General features: G+C 51.0%; 1 protein-coding gene and 1 long non-coding RNA gene across 5 annotated transcripts; one reads left to right on the forward strand and one right to left on the reverse strand.

Moving 5' to 3' along the window:
* Positions 1-1,185: 1,185 nt before the first annotated feature.
* Positions 1,186-8,115, reverse strand: SERPINH1 (serpin family H member 1). Of its 4 annotated transcripts, none has more exons than XM_052812462.1 (5): positions 7,938-8,115; positions 4,712-5,325; positions 4,430-4,528; positions 3,796-4,028; positions 1,186-3,616 (listed from the first exon to the last, which is right to left on the reverse strand). In XM_052812462.1, exons 2-5 carry the CDS (start codon positions 5,292-5,294, stop codon positions 3,314-3,316), a joined length of 1,218 nt encoding a protein of 405 aa, XP_052668422.1. In that variant the 5' UTR covers positions 5,295-5,325; positions 7,938-8,115; the 3' UTR covers positions 1,186-3,313. The 4 variants fall into 4 exon arrangements, with proteins under 4 accessions (XP_052668422.1, XP_052668423.1, XP_052668424.1 ...); XM_052812463.1 differs by having other exon boundaries at positions 4,712-5,328; positions 7,938-8,070; XM_052812464.1 differs by lacking the exon at positions 7,938-8,115 and adding an exon at positions 6,798-6,820.
* A 1,680-nt stretch (positions 8,116-9,795) lies between these two features.
* On the forward strand, positions 9,796-17,170 carry LOC128153532 (uncharacterized). The gene is made up of 3 exons (XR_008239001.1): positions 9,796-10,287; positions 13,256-13,380; positions 16,904-17,170. It is a non-coding gene; the product is annotated as an uncharacterized LOC128153532 (long non-coding RNA).
* Positions 17,171-17,851: the final 681 nt, after the last annotated feature.

Consider the following 17,851-nt stretch of genomic DNA (forward strand, 5'->3'; position numbering starts at 1 on the left):
CATCCCTGGAAACATTCAAGGTCAGGTTGGACGGGGCTCTGAACAACGTGATCTGGTTGAAGGTGTCCCTGTCCATGGCAGGGGGGTTGGACTAGATGACCTTGAAAGGTCCCTTCCAACCTAAACCATTCTGTGATTCTATGATTATCCCATAATGGTGAAGGTTTGCACATGTGAACCGAATACCTTTCTAGCATGCATTGCTTGGAATATACCACCACCATGAGCTGTTAGAAGAAGCTGCTAAAGGAGGGGTAGGGGGCTCATTCAGTTCCCTGTGTCTTGAGGGTGCTGTCTTCCCTAGGATGAAAAACACGAGTATTTAAAGCTGCTTGCAAGATGAGCTGGGGGTAGGATGAGCTCAGGAGCTCTGGAAAGCTTTTAACTTGCAGTATTGCTATTCTAGGTTGATGGTGTTCCTGGGCTGCCATGGTTAGTGCTGGAGATGGCTTCTGTAATTTTGTGCAGTGAAAGACTGTGATCCGGCAAGCAGCTGGTGCTTTTTCAGTCTGTGAGGAGCTCCACGTGGATGTGGGTGCCTGTCCTTCCCAGACGTGCTATTTTGGCTCAGGGAAAAGGGGAGGTGAGATGTCTGTGGCTTTAGTTTTGCTTGTGACCGAGTGGCAGAAAGTTAATCCCTTCCCAGAAGTGGAAGGACATGGGCCAGCAGGGTCTGATACTGCTGGATTTTCCAACTGTGGAAGTCATATTTAGCTGTATGGCCATAGCGATGGTGCAGGTTCTTGCAGTTCCTTTTCCTCCTCTATTTCCTTCAATTGGATCCCAGCTAGAGAAGCTTTTGAGTTGTAGGGTCTGGAAGGCTGGTCCCTGCAGCTAACAGCTCGCTTTTTCTTCCTACGCCGCCATATTTTAACAGCCATTTGCTGTTCTGTTAAATGTCAGAGGAGGGCAGGGCAGTAGGTCCTTTACCTGTGAAGCATTAAAGATGCTGGATACTTGCAGTTTCAGGAGAAAAATTTTAAAGTGAAGTGAAAAGCTGACCTGCTAATAGCGACAGACATGTCATGAGAACCCATCTGTTGTGTATTAAGTGTAATTTTTGTCCATAATTAACAGATTAAGAGAGGTGTATTGGATTTAAAGATGGCAAGGAACCTCCCTAAGCTCTTTTAAGAGTATTTTGTCTCTACCCAAACCCTGCCAAGTGACTGTGGCTGCCGGAGGTTCATTGAAAAAGTTTTATTGCAAAATTATACAACTGTCATTGTGTGGTACAAGAACAGACAATAAAAGCCATCAGACGCCTGCATCCACATGATGCAAATTATTCACAATATCCCACAGTGTGTTCTTGCCTTGCCCACCCCTTTTACCCACCCACCCCCATCCTCCATAATGTGCTACAGCGTGTGGGTTTCAGTGCGCTGATTCAGCGGGTAGTGTCTTCGCATACACACTGGGCTTTAGGCTTCCTGTGCATTTGGGTACATCCTTGTGGATTGCCTCCTACCTCCCAACACAGTGGGGAAAGCACCTGGGAATATGATCTGGGAAGAGGCTTAAGGACAAGAATCTCCCATTCCGGCTGGCTTGGATAGGAATTAGGGCAGATGAGCTTTTCTGTGATTGTGTAACCTTGCAAACCTGGAGAAGGCATGGTCAGGTCAAGCTGCCGTATTTTTGACTATAGGAGACACCTAATAAGAGACTTTGTACTTGTAACTTAATAAATAAGTGGAAATAGTCCTGTGTATGGTCTGAAAAAATGCAGTATTGGGCTTCTATGTAGCAACCTGACACGAAGCACATTAGCAGGGAAATAAAAACAAAGAAAAGCAATGCAGTCACTGTCCTTACTGATTTCAAATAACTGGCGCTTAGATTGTGATGCACAGATTTTTCTCATTTCAATAATCTTGTCATTACTTGCTTTACGATGTCTCTCAGTGCATAGCAAGGCTTACCTGACGCATGCTTCAATGCTCATGGGATCATATCAGTTACTTCTTTGAATAGTACTAACCTGATGATATCCCTTAAAGAGAAGATGGCAGTAGCCTCCAAGTCTAGGCTGGAGCAGGCTGTGAAACTTGCTAATTATCAGACATAAATACGAGTATAACTATAAATACATTTGTTTTTCCACACGCCCTTATCCAGGTCAGCCAACAGGGAGCTAAAGTATCATGGAGGAGAGGAGCTTCAGAAAAGGGTCATTAGGAAGTCAGGTAACGGCAGTTCTAAAGCTTTGTATTTAAACAAGAAAGTGGAAGTGAACCTGATCCACCTCCCCGTGAGAAGCCCGCAGGAGTCCCTTGGCCTGCTACGGGAGCTGACGGGTACCAGCCCTAGTCAATAATTGGGAGAACCTTCACAGTGGTAACTGTCTCTTTCCCAGCCCTATGTGCTGATGCAGAAGCACGAAGAGTAGTGGAGTCCCTCTGTTTGCCTAGTACAGGGTGTTTAATTCCAGATGTTGGCCCAAAAGCCCCCTTCGTGATCCTGAGGGTCATTTCTGTTGTGCGAGAGTGTTGAAGGGACCTCAGGTTTATCTTTCTAGGAGCCCATCTGCTCTTTGGCCTCTCTGTTGACACCCCTAAGCCACTTACTTCTCTGTGAAGTGTTGAGCAAGGCTGCGCTTGGCTTTGCAGCGAGTGTTCTACCTAAGGAGCTGATGACCTGTTGCAGTTGAAGCATCTAACAGTCACGCAGAGCAGGGCTAGGCAGGACAGAAGGGCACAACTCCATACAATCTCTGTACTTACATGCTGTCACGGTTCTGCTCTGCTCCCAGGGCCATAGAGGGGGCTGGACTGCAGGATTGGCCCTTCGTGCTCTGTTATACACCGCTGAGGAGAGAAGCAAGGAACAACTGCAAAGCGACCAGAGCAGCTCTGGTGTGGTGCCGCATAGCGTCAAAGGGGGAGAAAAGTAAGTGGCAGAGCTAAATGTGCAGAAGCGTTTGAGATGGAAGAGTGGAGGGCTCGTGCCTTTGCAGGGCTGATGGTAGCAGCAAGGTACTTAGCAGGAGGCTTAACTCTAGTGTAGGGAGGAGCTAGGCATCAGCCTGAACATCTCAGCTGAGAATGCCACTAGCTGAGACAGTGCGTGCCAGTTCCCTTCCACTCCTGGTGACCCTCTTGTGCCAGGCTTCCCTGTTCCTCTCTGGAGGTGGGTTTGTGCAATAAGTATTTTGGGGTGAGGTAAAGTGTATGCTGGTTTCTCATCACAATGCACCCTGGTCTGAATAGCACCCATAGTTCGAGAAGGATACAAAATAGTGTTTCCCCTTTTTTGAAATCCCCCACTAAAAAAACACACAAACCAAAGCTCTGGGAAAAAAAAAACCTAACTACAACTCATCACGCATCTTGTCCCCTTTGGGCCTCACGAGCCTGCCAATGAAGAGAATGGAGTTGGTTTTACTGTCCTTGATCATGAAGATGAAGGGGTGGTCAGCATAGAAGAGCCTGGGGTTCCTCATCTCCTCTCGGCCATAGATGTCAGCATCGTAGGGGTTCCCTTCCGTGTCCCATTCAAGAGCAGCAGCGTGGAAGACGTTGGACAGGTAAAGGTCTTTCTTGCCAGAGATCTTTGACAAGTCAGCCTTGGTTTTGTCAATGGCTTCTGTCAGGCCCAGATCAGCCAAATGTTTCTAGGAGGAGAAAAGAGGTCAGCAACCCTCCCAGAGATGACACAGTGCAATCCTTTCCAGCCATGGTTAGGCTAGCCGCTGGAAAAAGGATGACGGGCACAGAAAAATCATCCCACTATCTTCTCTCCCACCCCAAAGAACTGCAAGGCCCAACTGTTTTCTTTAAGGACCAACTTTACCTGAAGGTCGTGGCTGACTTCCAGGACGACCTTAGGCAGCGAGATGGCCACTGATCTCTTCTTCATCTTGCCAGCCCAGGCCTTTAGCTGCTCCCTGTTCAGCAGTTTCTCAACCCTCTCCAGAGGCTCCACATGGTTTGGCATGATAAAGATCATGCTGGAGAGCTTGTGAGCAAGTGGCATCTCTACCACCTGGAGCTTCTCTGTCTCATCATCATAGTAATTGTAGAGACCTTAAAATCAGAAGCAGGAAACGGTAAGATGTGGGGCAGAGGCAAAGCTACCCACAGCCTTGTTGTGAATTCACCCTGGGCTTTCCCTGACCAGCAAGGGAAGCGGGTCTGAACGCTGTTTTGGGAACTGGCCCAGCGCTACTGGAGTTGGCAGCAACTCAAAACTGCGGCTTTCATTTGCATGATAAGCTAGGATTTATTCCTAACAGCCAAGCACCCAATAGGAAACATGGATTCTCTCGGCTTACAGAGAGATTGAATCAGCAGAACAAGCGCACCCTGCTTTATTCTCTCTCACTTAATGCCTGTCAGGCAAAACAATCTTGGAAGCAGTTGGTGGAAAACTGAAGCAAGCATAACTCCGGTTGGTCTTGACGTGGGGCAGGAGGTTTGCAACTCACCTGTGCGATGCATCATAGGAACTCCCACAGTGTAGGAACGGGTCACCATGAAGCCACGGTTGTCCACCATCTTATGGTGGAACTTCTCATCCCAGTGAGCTGCAGGAGAGAGAAATTCAGCTTGTAAGAAAAGGGAGTGGGTGGTAATTTCATGCACAGTTCCCAACTACTCGCTCTGAAAAAGAGTGGACCCGGGGTTTGTTCACCTTCCCATTTGGGCTGCTGTATTGGCTCAGGCTAGGTTTTGGGTCACTTGTATCAAGAATTGAAGGTAGAACTTACGCTTGAAGAACATGGCATTGACAATGAGAGCCCCATCGGTTTTCTCAACGTCTTTCGTGACCTCTGGGAGTTTCCCATCCGTGGTCTGGGCTGCCCACTCGTTAATGGATTTCAGGGCGCTCCTCTTGTCTCGGAAGTTGATCTTTGAGTGCTCGTAGTTGTAGTGTTTCTTGCTGTTCTTCACAAAGTCATCGGCGAAGTTGATGGAGGCAGGGCCGTACAAGCGGTTGCCGATCTTCCAGGTGACGTTGCGGGCTGTGCTGTTGCTGACCTCATTCAGGAGCTCGGACAACCCGCTGTGCACGTAGTCATCGTTCAGTTTGTCCGCGCTGAGCACTGCCTTGGCTTGGGAGGCGGTTGTGGCTTTGCCCCCGAGGGACACGAGGCCGAGGGAAGAGGCCACGACCACGGGGGACAGCAGGATGTTCTCCATGTTCTTGTCCTTCGCCATGGCGTGGTAGAGGTTGAAGGCCAGCGTCGTGCTGCGGTCAGCCAGCGTTGTTGCCTTGTCGCTCAGCTTTCTGTCCTCCGACGGCACGGCTGCAGCGAGGCCGCAGAGAGCGAGCACCAGAGTAATCCACATGGCTTCAGCGGCACCCAACACCTCTGAGGACCTGCTGGGCAAGAAGAGCTCACCGTCAGCATGACTGACGCCCTTCCTGGAGCATTCAGAGACCCCAGGGGCTCTTCCAGTGAAACCCACTCCTAGGCTCCAGTGATAGCCAGAGCATCTGCATCAACGCTTCGCTTGGGGTGCAGCGATCCCAAGTCCACACTGGGCTTTCCCCTGAACAACAGTTAATCTTCAAGAGTCCAGGCTGCGCTCTGGCACGCAGAGCCTGTGCATTTTGAATGAATGCTTCCTTTTTAAGCAATTTTACTATATTACCATATGTTCACGTACAGTAAATGACTTAAGGAGGGGCCAGGGAACGGAAGCAACAGGTATTTCTGTCCCCAGAGTAGCAGGTCAAACCTCTGCCGTGGTGGGGAAAAGCTAAAAGTAGGATGTTTCTGTTGCCCAAGGGCCATGTAGCACAGTGCTGCCTGTCGATCTAGGGGCTACTGGGGGCAGGGATCGTCCTCTCTGGGGACCCCAGCTCGGTACCCAAAAGCTCAGCTTTCTAGACACTAGATGGAGCACATGAGCTTCCACCGAGCTAAGTCAGAGGGGCCCCTTGAGAAGATCCAGCACTGTCTGGTCAGCTTTGTCCGACTTAAGTTTTGTCTGTACAGCCCTGCCAGGGAGATACTGGGGCAGAGGAAGGTGGTGGACCCCTCCTTTTCCCCAGCAGAGCCCCCTCCCAATACGTTCATGCATTAGGTAGATGCATCTCTTTACAACGTCAGTGCACCCATCCCCAGTGAGGGCTCTGAGCTACTAGCTTTGATAAATCTGCAGACTGACCAGTCCTAAATGCCGTCCCTGAAAGCTCTTTGGAGCTCATCCCGCCTGCCTCCGAGGCTGTAACCTGTCCCCGGACCTTCCCTCCCTCCCGACTTCACGCTGCTCACAGCGAACCTTCCTGACGGCAGATCCTCGGGGCTTAAATTCCACCTTCACGCGCAAAGCGAGCTTTTGGGCGAGCTTTTCCTCCACGGGCTGCGTCACGCCCAAGGCTACAGTGAAGTTCTGTTCCTTGGTCCTCTCCTCCCACCCTGCTCCTGGCCAGCCTCGGAGGCTGCATCTCGCATGCGGCGACAAGAAAGGGCTGCAACGGGGCAGCTTCAGGGTTAAAGCCAACAGAGGAGGAAGCGAAGGGCCCGCTGGGATTACATATGGAAGGAAACACGCACATAGCCCGAAGCAAAGAGAGTGCGCAGTTGCACTAGGGACCCTTTGCCAGAGTGGGAATTACGTAGCCTCAGAGAGGGAGGCAGCTTGTATCCTAAAATCCTTTTGGGAGCAAGCCTTCCGTTGAAGGGAAGAGCCATCCTGGCTACCTAAGTGCACAGAGTTGTGCAACGGGCTCAAAACTGCCCTTGACGCACTTTTAAGGTGCAGACAGCATCGGGTGTGGCAAGCATTTAAAATCTGAGGGTTTTTCTTTTGTTTTTTTTTCTTCCCTTTTATTTCTAAAGATACCTTGAAACTGTTTCATAGTGAGGTCAACGTTTGCCTTTTTCATTCTGAAAGAAAACAGATACATGGAGTAATTCTCTTGCGAGCAACGGGCAGCCCACACCGCTTATATCCTCAGCTTAAAAAAAGTTCATTACTTCAGAGACTGGTGAGAAATGTGTCTGGGTGCCCCGGGCTGCGACGAGTGACGCAGCCCGCGGCGGCGGGACAGAGAAATTTTGCCCATCCTTGGATTACGGCTGAGATTACTGGTGAATTCATAACCCAGGGTGAAAATAGAGGGAATGTAGGGGAATGCGCAGCCGATAACATCCTCTCTTGCATTTGTACGGCCCAGCCCTGCAAGCGGACGCCCCGTGCCAACGTGGCATTCCGCAGACCTCCTCGGGGCCGTTGGGGACCCGCTCTCCTGGCAGGATTTGGAGGTACCATCGCCCACGACAGCCAGCCAGAGGCACGCACCCCTTCGAGGACTGTATTTCTCCCAGGACCGAGACAAAGCCACAGGATGGAGGCATGCAAGCAAAAGGCTATTTCCATGTCAGCGGAGGGACGTGACACTTTGTTAAGGCAGGCAGAAGGACAGGGTTAGTCAGTCTTGTCGCGGGGAGGCTGTAGTGAGAGCCCCCCCTCCTGCGCTGGGCTGGTGCCCAGGGTCCCGCAGGCTCCCAGGCTGGGCAGGAGCAGGGGCTGGAGGCTTTTTTCTCCAACCAGGGCTGCTCCGGGACCACTTGGACCAAGTTGCTGCTTCCCCCCTCCCCCCCCCCTTTTCTTTCTTCGCCCCCTGAAAGTTTCTCCTGGGTGTAAAACCAGGGTGCGGCTTCACTGCAAGTGGGGGAGGGCGGATCTTTTAATGTCTTTTCTCAAAAAACACAGCCGGCTTGTGGGGCGGTCTGTACCCTACCCCACTTCAACCCACCCCAATGCAACCCCCTTTCCCCCCATGCAATACCCCCCCCCGCCTTCCCTGCCCCATGGGGCCAGCCAGGAACATGCAGGACCCCCAAACCCACACGCAGCCTGCTGCAATCTCAGCTTGGCCACATCCCTGCCTGGCAGCGCTCCTGCGAACCCGGGCTGCCCCGGGTTCCCCCTCCCACCACCCCTTTATTTTATTTTTTTTTTATTTTTTTTTTTTTTTACCTGCGGGGCTGGGGTGCTGCTTTGCTCGGCTCCCCTGTGCACCTCACGGTCCGGCGGAGGGGGTATATAAGGGGACGGGGAGAAACTTCTGGAAAGTTGGGAAAAACCTCGCAAAAAACGCCCGGGGAGGGAGAGGAAGGGGAGGATCCGATCGAGCTCTCCCTGCCTCTCGCCAATAGCAGGGAGCGCCCGGCCCCGCTGCTGCAAAGCGGAGGGGGGGGTCCGGCGGGGCTGGGGGGGGGGACACGCGTGGTCCCTCCTTCTGCCGCCACGGCCGGAGCTGCCTCTGTGCGTGCCCCCAGCCAGGCCCTGCAGGAGGGCTCGGGGGGGGCTTTCCCAAGCCCAAACGGTGCTTTTTGCATTTTTACGGGGCTCTGGAGCTTCTTATTACCCCCCCCCCCCCTGCCCCGGCACCTCTTGGGGCTGGGTGGTTGTTGGTGCGTGAGGCGGGTGATTTATTTATTTTTTTCCGGGGTGTCATCCTCCGTGAAGTTAGGGGTGTTGCAAAGGGTTTCAGGCAGGAGCGGAGCAGTCACAGGCAGCGAGTGTTTAACATCTGCACCTGGTTCAGGCCACGTCTTGCCCTTCCAGCACCTAAAGGAGGCCTAGAAGAAAGCTGGAGAAGGACTTTTTACAAGGGCGTGTAGTGATAGGACAAAGCGTAATGGCTTTAAACTGAAAGAGGGCAGGTTTAGATTAGATATAAGGAAGAAATTCTTTGCTGTGAGGGTGGTGAGGCACTGGCAGAGGTTGCCCAGAGAAGAGAAGTTGTGGCTGCCCCATCCCTGGCAGTGTTCAAGGCCAGGCTGGATGGGGCTTTGAGCAACCTGCTCTGGTGGGAGGTGCCCCTGCCCATGTTCTATGATTCTGTGATTCTATGTTCTTAAATGCCCCACAGTGAGGTGACACCCAAGAGGACCTGTATTTGCCTTGCAGGGACCTGATGGCCAAGTTACAGGCAGTGGGAGAGCTTCCTCATATTGCTGTATCCCACAGAGACTGGTTTTCCATCCATCTCCCCCCCCTCTATACTAACACCCCCTCTTTTTCCCCCGCAGCTGGGCTGCTGAACTGGTGAACATCACATCTTCCATACTTCCAAACCTCCCCCCGCACCCTAGGTGTGAGAGCAGCAGGTCGGTTGGGGTCTGTTCTTCATTGTAGTGTAACACCGTGGCAAAATCCTCATGTCTGGCAAACTTAGGCAGTTTAGAAAGGCGTTACGGCTGCAAATATCCGCAGCCCCAAAGTAATGTCGAAGGAGTTAAACGCTCATGCCGCCCTGTGCCAGACTGCCTGGCTGAGAGCGCTTGCAGCAAAGTATGTGCCATAGAGAAGTTTCTGCGCTGAGTCACAAGTATTGAGCACCACTTGGTTTCAACCCTGTCACGTTTTAAGCAGGCATGGGATTTTTTTTAATGGCAATCTGGGATATAGTGATAGGCTAGGTACCACCCAGTAACTAAGCTCCATCCTCATTGGTGGTTGCCACACTAGCAGAAGGATGCTGCATCATTGTGTCGTTTAACTGATGTCTATGTCTTCCCTTGCTTCTAATCACCATATAATTTCATTTCCCCCCCCCGCCCCGGTTTTGGCTCTGCAAGTTTCTCCACTTCCCTCGGAAGACAGGGGTCTTCGCAGGTTGCTACCTCTTGTTGCTATAGTAGAAAACAGCACCTGATTTTGTCTTCTGGCTTTGACTATTCTGCCCTCAGACCTGAGTTGTTGTCTTGCAAGCACCTTGCATTCCCTGCACAACATTGGTCTACCGATTCTAGAAGACGGCATCAAAAAGTGACATTTTTCTTCTGTCTAAACCGTTCAGATGATGCCGTGTGTGCAGATACTCCAGACCTCAAATGAGGGGAGGTCTTTGAGACCTCCCTGTACAAAATTTTCCACCAGCTGCAATAAACCAGCTCCCCAGAACTCTTAATAGAAAAACAAAATATGTGTTTCTACGATGATTTCGCTCACAGCACCGTTTGCAGCAACAGGACCTTGATAACAGTGGTAGCAGATAACAGGAGGTTTGTTCTGGTCACTGGGTGTTTGCTTCTGGCTGTGAGATTGTCCCGTTCATCCATTCCCAATAGCCTTTATTATGGCTGAATTGATCCATGCGGTGTCATTTGCACAAAAGCTGTTACAGGGGAAAAGTGCCAAGGGGTCTCACTCACTGGGTGACCTTTTGGGTGCCAAGCATGACGTCATTTCAGATGCCTGAAGGCTCCTGGCCTTTTTAATTTTATTTTTTTTTATTTCAGTGGTGTGTGTGGAGAAAGAAATACCTGAACAAAACATGTTTCCAGCTGACATCTTGCCTGGGCATTTTGCATCCTAGCAGGTACCTTACGCTGCGGTCTTTAATGATAACGTGCCTAAATGGTCCTAATGGCTTCACAACGTGATGTTCAGAAATCAGTTTCCTTCTGGGAAGGGAGGGCTTCAGTGGGAGACAGAGGTTTGAAGTACCTTGAGCATCATATTTTTGTGCACCCTTGTGTATATTTGAGCAGTTTTCTTGGCTTTGTATCTGCATAAATGATCAGGATGTGGCCCCAGGGTTTTTATAGCACAATCTCTGCTTTATTACTATGTTGCCATAGTAAAAAATGAATTTGCTGACAGCAAACAATCAATACACAGGTGAAATGTTACTGGTTTGTACCAGCAGCACGTACCAGCTGATAAATGAGAAAAGCTCCTTTAAACTTCCAGTGTCAGCTGGTTTTCTCTGCCAAGTCCTGCATTGCTCCACCTTCAAACCCTTCTGTGTAATTACTTCCCATGTAAGATTTTCTTTTTCTTCCTAGTGAAATTTAAAATAAACTCTAAAACTTTTAATCTTGATCTCTTCCAATGCTTCCCAGCACCAAACTCCTTTGACACAAGTGCAGGGCTCTGTGCTTCAGTCCTTTTAAGTAGCTCTGCCTCAATAACGGGTATTTGGAGTTGAATAAAAATAGTTCTTTGTGTTTGAGGACAGGCAGCCCAGCATAAAGATATTTCAAATTTTTGACTGTATATTCCAACCTATTCCTGCTATCGCCAGCTGCCCCACGCTACTAATTCATCCCCCCAGACAACACAATCCTGAGTGCATTGCTGTAAGACAGCCACAATAAATCTGCAGGGCTTTAGGATGTGAATGTGCAGAAAACGAGTAATTTCTACCAAAATGTCACCAAACAGCTTAATCTTGGCCGTGAACATTTTTGTCCAGGGCAAAAGTGCTAGGAATCGGGCTGATGTGCATCGCAGGGGGAGATTTTGTTGCCATCGAGTGATTTCCAAGTGCAACTGGACTTTGCAGGCGCTGTGGCCAGCGCTCCCTGCCCCCACAGTGCCACGTAGGAGATCCTACAGCAGTGGGATGCGGGGAGAGGACCGGGAAGGGGGAGCGATACTGGGAGTTGCCTTCTTCCGTCTTCTCTGCTCCTTTAATGAGAGGGCCCAGCTGCCAAAAGACACATCCACTTCTCCAGCACAACTCCTCCCCTCCAGCCGCCCAGCTTTAAAACACACTTGCGCGTAGGGCAAAACTTGCGTTTCTTTTGTTGCGAGTTATTTCAAGAGCGGTTATCCTCCTTGGGGAGCCTCTGGATTTAGGGGGCTGCAAATCTACTGAGCTATAACATACTTTAATTAAAAAAAACCCAAACAATTTGTGATATGGGTCTGATCCTACACACCCCCACAAACCAGACGGAGATTTGCCACAGTGCCTGGGGCGGGTGTGGGGGAGCTACTGGGGTGGAGAGCAGTGAAATCCGACTGGTACCGTGAGTCCTACACCCAGCTCTGCGGTAAAACCCGATGCCCAGCTGTAAAACATCTGGACTGATGCTGTCGTGGTCGTTTGGCTTGTCTTATTTAAAGCAGTGTTACTAATTCACTTGATTATATATTAAAGGAGCACTTTACTTCTACAAAAGCAAACGAAAGCAAACACTGCACTCTAACAGGCTCTTTGGACAGAACTTTTTAAACATAAACTCCAGCAGCTTTGCACATTCCCCATTTCCTGTAGGCTGGAGTGACCTGGGAGACTGACCCTTGTTTTCCTCTATCAGTGACAGAGTCTGTCATCTTCTAAGCTGCCGTGAAGCAGCGCTGGTGCAGGATTTCTGCTTTCCAGGATCAAGCATGGTCTGTAGCAAGGATAGCAATGAAGGCAATTTGTAGAGCAGAGATACTTAGTCCCTTCTTGTAACTCTCAGCTTTAACGGGGTAGGGGATTAAAGCTGTTCACCACATCCCACAGTTAAGAGCATGGAGCTAGGTAGAAGCTACCAGGAGATCATTTTAAAATAGATCCCAGGGAGTCCTTTTACATGCAGTTGCATCCACAGGAGGCAGATGGGATCTAATCTAAAAGGATTAGACAAATTAGACTAATTAGTTCCAGAAGTAGATACTAATGGGGATGCATACTGAACATCCCTAATCCAGCAGGTTTGGGTGCTGGGGTGGCACAACTGCAATGGACCACAGGCAAGCTGGAACCAGTTGCTTGCTTTCAAGGTGCTTGCCTCTCCCATGGTTGCTGGTGGAGCGGAGATAGACGACCCACGCTGGCCTAGTGGGACATTTTGCATGTCCTTATGAGCCTCAGAGTTTACGAGCCTTGCCTCCCCTTGTGGGTAACTCAGTTACCTCTGGGGTTTCTCTGTGCTGCAGATGAGGAAGGCAGGGATGCTCAGAGCCAGCATGGGTCTGGCACTGAAGAGCAGCTGAGAAGCTGTCATGGTGCTGAACATCTCTTGGAGGGAGCACAGCACATGGCAGGATTAGGTCTTGGAGGATTAAAAACCACGGGACTTGCAAAGATCACGGTGGAGGCAGCAAAGGTGATACTGATCCTCTTTGCAGCCTCCACCTTGAATGCATCTAGTCTTCCTGCAGAGGATGCAGTCAGCCTGGGACACTCCCTGATACAGTCAAATTCCCAAATTTGCACGTCCCCCTTGCGTCCCCCATCCTGGTGACAGCGTTATCTCACCTGCCTGCAAGGGTGAGACAAAGGCAGCACTGATGTGAATGCTCCCCTGCCTCTGCACCGCTTCTTGCTTCTCCTGCCCGCATCTGCTGGGCATCGTTTTCTCACCTAATGACAGACAAGGTGAACCAGCCTTAAAGAAACCCTCCCTTGGGCAGCTCAAACCTTGTCAAATCAGTTCAATCCTCCCCAGACCATTTCTCAGAGCTTCCCAGGGCAGCCCCAGGAGCGGTGTTATCACGGATTTGTCTGGGATTGCTGAGGAGCTTGCCCGTGTCTCAGTTTCACCAGCCAAATCTCTTCCCCAAACCAGAGCAAAACAGGTCTGGATGGAGCCTGGAAGCAGCCGTGGCCGATGGAGGGATCCAGCCTGCGGTCATCTCCCAGAGCCGTGTGAGGAGCCGTGAATGGTGGCAGCCAGCATGACTCCAGTCTCAGGTGAGTTCCCAGTAGCACTCAAACACCACGGCCTCACCTCCAGGCAGATCAAGCATGTGTTGGGTGAGGGAATCCCTCCCTATCCAGACTAGTCAGAGCTCGCCTGCTTCTCTGGGTACGCGCATACAAAGGCTTTGGGGGGATTCTGCTTCTCTGCTCAGCTCAAGGGCAAGTTCAGGATCGGTGCTTTAATTTTCCCCTTGCGACATCCTCCTTTGCCACTCTGAACTCGTTCACGCAGCTCCAGGCATCACGGAGCGATGGCTTTGCAGGTAGCGATGTCTTGGACTCTGGCAGAATCACAGCCCTCTTCCCCCTCTCTGGCTTGTGGCCGTGCCCGGGTCCCAGTTTGGCTGGAGCTGGAAGGGACCAGCTTTATCTGAATAGACGGCACACAAAGGACGGCAGTGAAGCTGAAAGGCTGAGTGTCCCGTGGATCTGTGCCCTGGCCTGTCTGGTCTGCAGCAGTGACGAGCCAAACTCATCTCTGCTAGCCTGCTGTGCCCAGAGCTGGGGATGCCGGCCCCTGGCTTTCTGGGAGGTCACAGGGTAGGTGTATATGCCCTGAAGTTGCAAATTCAGCCTCTGGATGCACGCATCCTCTGCAAAGCACTGGTCAGCTTTTGCTTCTTCAGCAGATGTGATGGAGGAGAAAAAGGCAGAGGAAAACGAACTGTGATTGCCCTGGAGGGGGGCGAATTCTCCATCCGTGGTATCACGCAGGTATGCCGTGATGCACGAACAAGGAAGGACAGGCTAGCGAGGCCACAGCTGCAGCTTTCCCACAGGGCATGGAGGAGAGAGACTCCCTTGATCCCGGTTTGTAATCCCTGTTTAATACTCCCAGAGAAAAGTTCAAAATCCACAGGGTCTCCTGCCAACGCATCGAGGCGGGGGGAAATTCCTCTGGTGCTTTTGGGTGGAAAGAATGACATCTGCGAGGCCTCGGCGGAGGTCCAGCACGGGTGACGGCAGGTCGGATTGCAAACCCCTGCAGCCCGTACCTTCCCGGGAGCCAGGCTATGGGGGGAGGAGATGGGGTCCTTGTGGACAGCCACAGCTCCAGGGCAGGAGTTTGCCATCCCTGGGTGGCAAGCTGGGAGGACGCACGTGGCCGCCGGGTCCCGTGCTCTTTCTGCACTGATACAGGAGCTCTGGTCTGGGATCGTGGCAAACCAACAAGACGCGGGACTCTGGGGTACGCTTTCCAGGCTGGCTGGATGTGCTGCCTCGGACTGCTGATATTCAGTCCTCACCCCCTCCCTTCTGCCTCGCAGTGACTGGGACCGTCTGGATCCACCCGAAAATTAACCAAAAGAAAAAGAAAGTAGTTAGTTTTTCAGCCACGTCAGCCCCACGAACACCAGGGCCATCTCAAGGGCAGGCTGTGAGAGCGGGGCGAGACCGGTGATTTGGGATGCCATAGCTTCAGTTTCCCCACTGTAAGGAGGTTGAGGCAGGCAGCAAGGAATGCACCATTTCCAGTTTTTGACCCTTTATTACAAAATACGAGCAAAGAAGGCCCAGGACCAGGGTGGTCCGTCTGCTCAGTCACGCACAGAGTGGGGCTGCAAAGGGGAATCTCTGATGTCTCGTTAAAAAGCTGAATTCCCGTCCGCTGCGATGTTAAAGCTCTTCCTGGCTGCCTGTTTTCAAGACGCACATGGGAACTTAAAAGTTTTGAGCTCTCTGCCTCTCCTTTAAATTTGGTTGAAGCGGTCAGAAAGCTGAGAGGAGGCGCAGACCCACATGCCCCCCCTCCCCTGCAGCGCAGCAATATTTCAGGCCTCTTCTGAGGAAACGGGATGTAAAAGGAAACCATTTATTCTGGAGCCAGCCGAAGGAACAGAAACGCCCCTAAAACCGACCCTTGCTTGGAAAGAGATCCTCCGCCAGCCAATCTTCTGCTTCCAGCACATTGCTGCTCTGGGGCGGGTTCAGCGTGTGCACGCGTGTGCACGCCCGTGCACGCGTGTGCACGCCTGCTTGTGCGTAGGCACACAAGTTACACAACTGCCTGCCTCGCCAATCTTACCGATGTCCCTCAAAGTGGCTTGGTTGTTGGAAATCAGGTCCCCAGCAAGCTGAGCTGCAAAACTCTGCTACTGGTGATGCTGGTGGGACTGGGGGGGGGCCGAATGCAGGAGGGGGCTGGGGGTTTTGCTGCGTTGTGGACTTCAGGGTGCTTGATGCAGCAGTTTTAAGGCAGGAAAGGAGGAGGGGAGAGATGAATCTGAGGAAAGATATGCTGGGCTCGGCACCCCCCCCTGCACCGGGCAGCGGTCCAGCAGGAGTAAACGGCGTGTACATTTCTCATCGCCCACGTGTTGCGGATATGTAAGCAAAGGGATGCTTAGGAAGGGGCTTGGCAGCCTCTTCGTCTTTTCTGCTCTTACAGAGGCAACAGGAAAGCTGCCCAGAGAGATACAACAGGAGAAGGGGCTTCGTCCTTCCCCGGGTCCAGGGACCAGAGGCTCTTGGTTGCCCCAGCCCTGGTGATATTGTTGTGCTGATCTGGTGGGTCCAAACCAGTTTGTGTCTAGATCTGAGCTGCTGCATCTTTGCTTGGGTTGACAGAATGCACCCACATGGGAGGCAAATGTCACGCCGGTCGGGTGCCTTCACGTAGGTCCAAACAGGGTCAGGAACCGTAACCCTCGTGGCAGTTTCGGATGTATCTGCAAAAGGCCAAGACCAGTCTCCTAGGCAAGGGGACCGGCTGGTAGAGGATTGAGCATGCATTGATGAGAACAGAGATAAGGCATCTGAGAGTTTCTTTGCTCTCTGTGTCGTAAGAGTGGTTGAGCTCAAGTGAGAGTTACCCGTTTGAACTTAATTTGGCCTTTCCAAGCTTTTTAGTGCTTTTTGCAACTTTAATGCCACTTCTGATGTCGTTTTGCAGTGCATGATAGATGCATAGTGTCACAGGTAATGTGTAATAAATTTAACGATGTATTTCTCTCTGTCTGAAGTTTCCTATGTCCCAGAATACTGGTTCTGCATGTGGGACCCTTAGCAAAAAGGGACATCTTTCATATGTCCCGGCATCAAAAACCACATACTATGCTTAGTCTAAATACTCCTGCCTGTTTAAAATATGCCAGCAGAGAATTTCGGTGTGTATTTCCTAGCTACTGTATAGGTTTTCAGTGAAAACTTGGCAGGGAAGAGGTGGTAGGCAGGATTTCTGGAAAATTCAAGGAGCCCACATGATGCAACCCTGATGCATTCTTGCAGAGCGACGCCTGCTAGTGTAATCTTTAGAAGGGGCCGCTAGCATTTTGCTCCAGATGCAGTGGGCTGCGTCCACACATTAAAGACTTTTCCAGGGTCAGATCTTTGTCCTGCCAGAGTGCCAGGGTTTGTGCTGTTGGTATTGCAGAGCCGCATTCTTGTGTCAGGGAGAATTATGTTAATTTTAGAAGCGAAAGCCACTGTTAGATTTCCATTTTCCTTCTTTTATAACTTGCAGGGAGGAAAGTTGTTGATCGGCCAATGAACTTTTCTCTATTTCCCATTTTAGAATTAACCACAGCTGCTGCAGTCTTCACTGAAAGCACAAAAAAATCCATCCAGCCATTGCAAATGTTTCTTCTTCACTTCTTCCTCGCAAATCACCCTCTGGCCGTTGGACACAGCAAGTCTTGCAGGGTTTGAGCGTGCATGTGGCTGAGTCTTGTTATGCTCAGCTGGTGTCCTGGCCACCGGGAACCTGAAGGCTTTGAGAGGTAACTGGGATGGGACGGAGCGGGTCGAAATGCCTTTTGGCTGTTCCTATAGTTAAATTAGCTACTGTGGGCATTGGCAGCAGCTTGGCCACTGCAGGTAAATATACCCTGGCCTTTGTCTCTCTCTTACATCATTGCATAGACCAGAGGTTATATTCATTCATAACACGCTGATGAAGATGTTGCGATGACCCCTGTATTGCTAACAGAAATGTTTAATCTAGAAAGGTCTTTTTCCTGGTCTTCCCAAATGGGTCTAGAAACTCACAGAAATATTGAGTTGTGGGAATAGTCAGGCACTCAGGAGGCGTCTGTGGCTGTGTTGCTGCAGTAAGAATAGCAAACACAGATCCTGGAGCAGAGGAAGCTCTGTAGCTGTTCAGTGGGAGATGGTCACGGTGATGCAGGACTCAGCATCTGTGAGCTGAGTCACACAAGGGAAGATCTGACTCATCACAGAAGATCTGCATCTGCAGATGTCCAAACATTTTATGAAGTTGGGCAAAGCGGATTGTCCTGGGTTAAGACTTGGGGAAACTGAGGCACAGAGAGCAAGTGTGGGGCAGAACCAGAGCCAGGCATCCTGCACCACTGGTTTGTGCTGCTTTCCTTCTCCGAAAGGATGCCGAGTACTTTACAGGGAGTCACAGAGGCATCTTCTCACTCCCTGAACAGATAATCTGCCCGGAGGGCTGGTACCCCAGGATGCTGAGCTGCTCTTTGCCAGCTGTACCTAAGCAGGG

Source organism: Harpia harpyja, chromosome 17, assembly GCF_026419915.1.
Source record: "Harpia harpyja isolate bHarHar1 chromosome 17, bHarHar1 primary haplotype, whole genome shotgun sequence".
NCBI lineage: Eukaryota > Metazoa > Chordata > Aves > Accipitriformes > Accipitridae > Harpia > Harpia harpyja.

Excerpts from the sequence above, each read along its gene's own strand:
- SERPINH1 (XM_052812462.1), bottom strand. The coding sequence starts at position 5,294 with ATGTGGATTACTCTGGTGCTCGCTCTCTGCGGCCTCGCTGCAGCCGTG. Across the intron at positions 4,029-4,429 it reads TCCTATGATGCATCGCACAG|GTCTCTACAATTACTATGAT; the intron begins GTGAGTTGCAAA and ends TCTGATTTTAAG. Across the intron at positions 3,617-3,795 it reads AAGTCAGCCACGACCTTCAG|AAACATTTGGCTGATCTGGG; the intron begins GTAAAGTTGGTC and ends TTCTCCTCCTAG.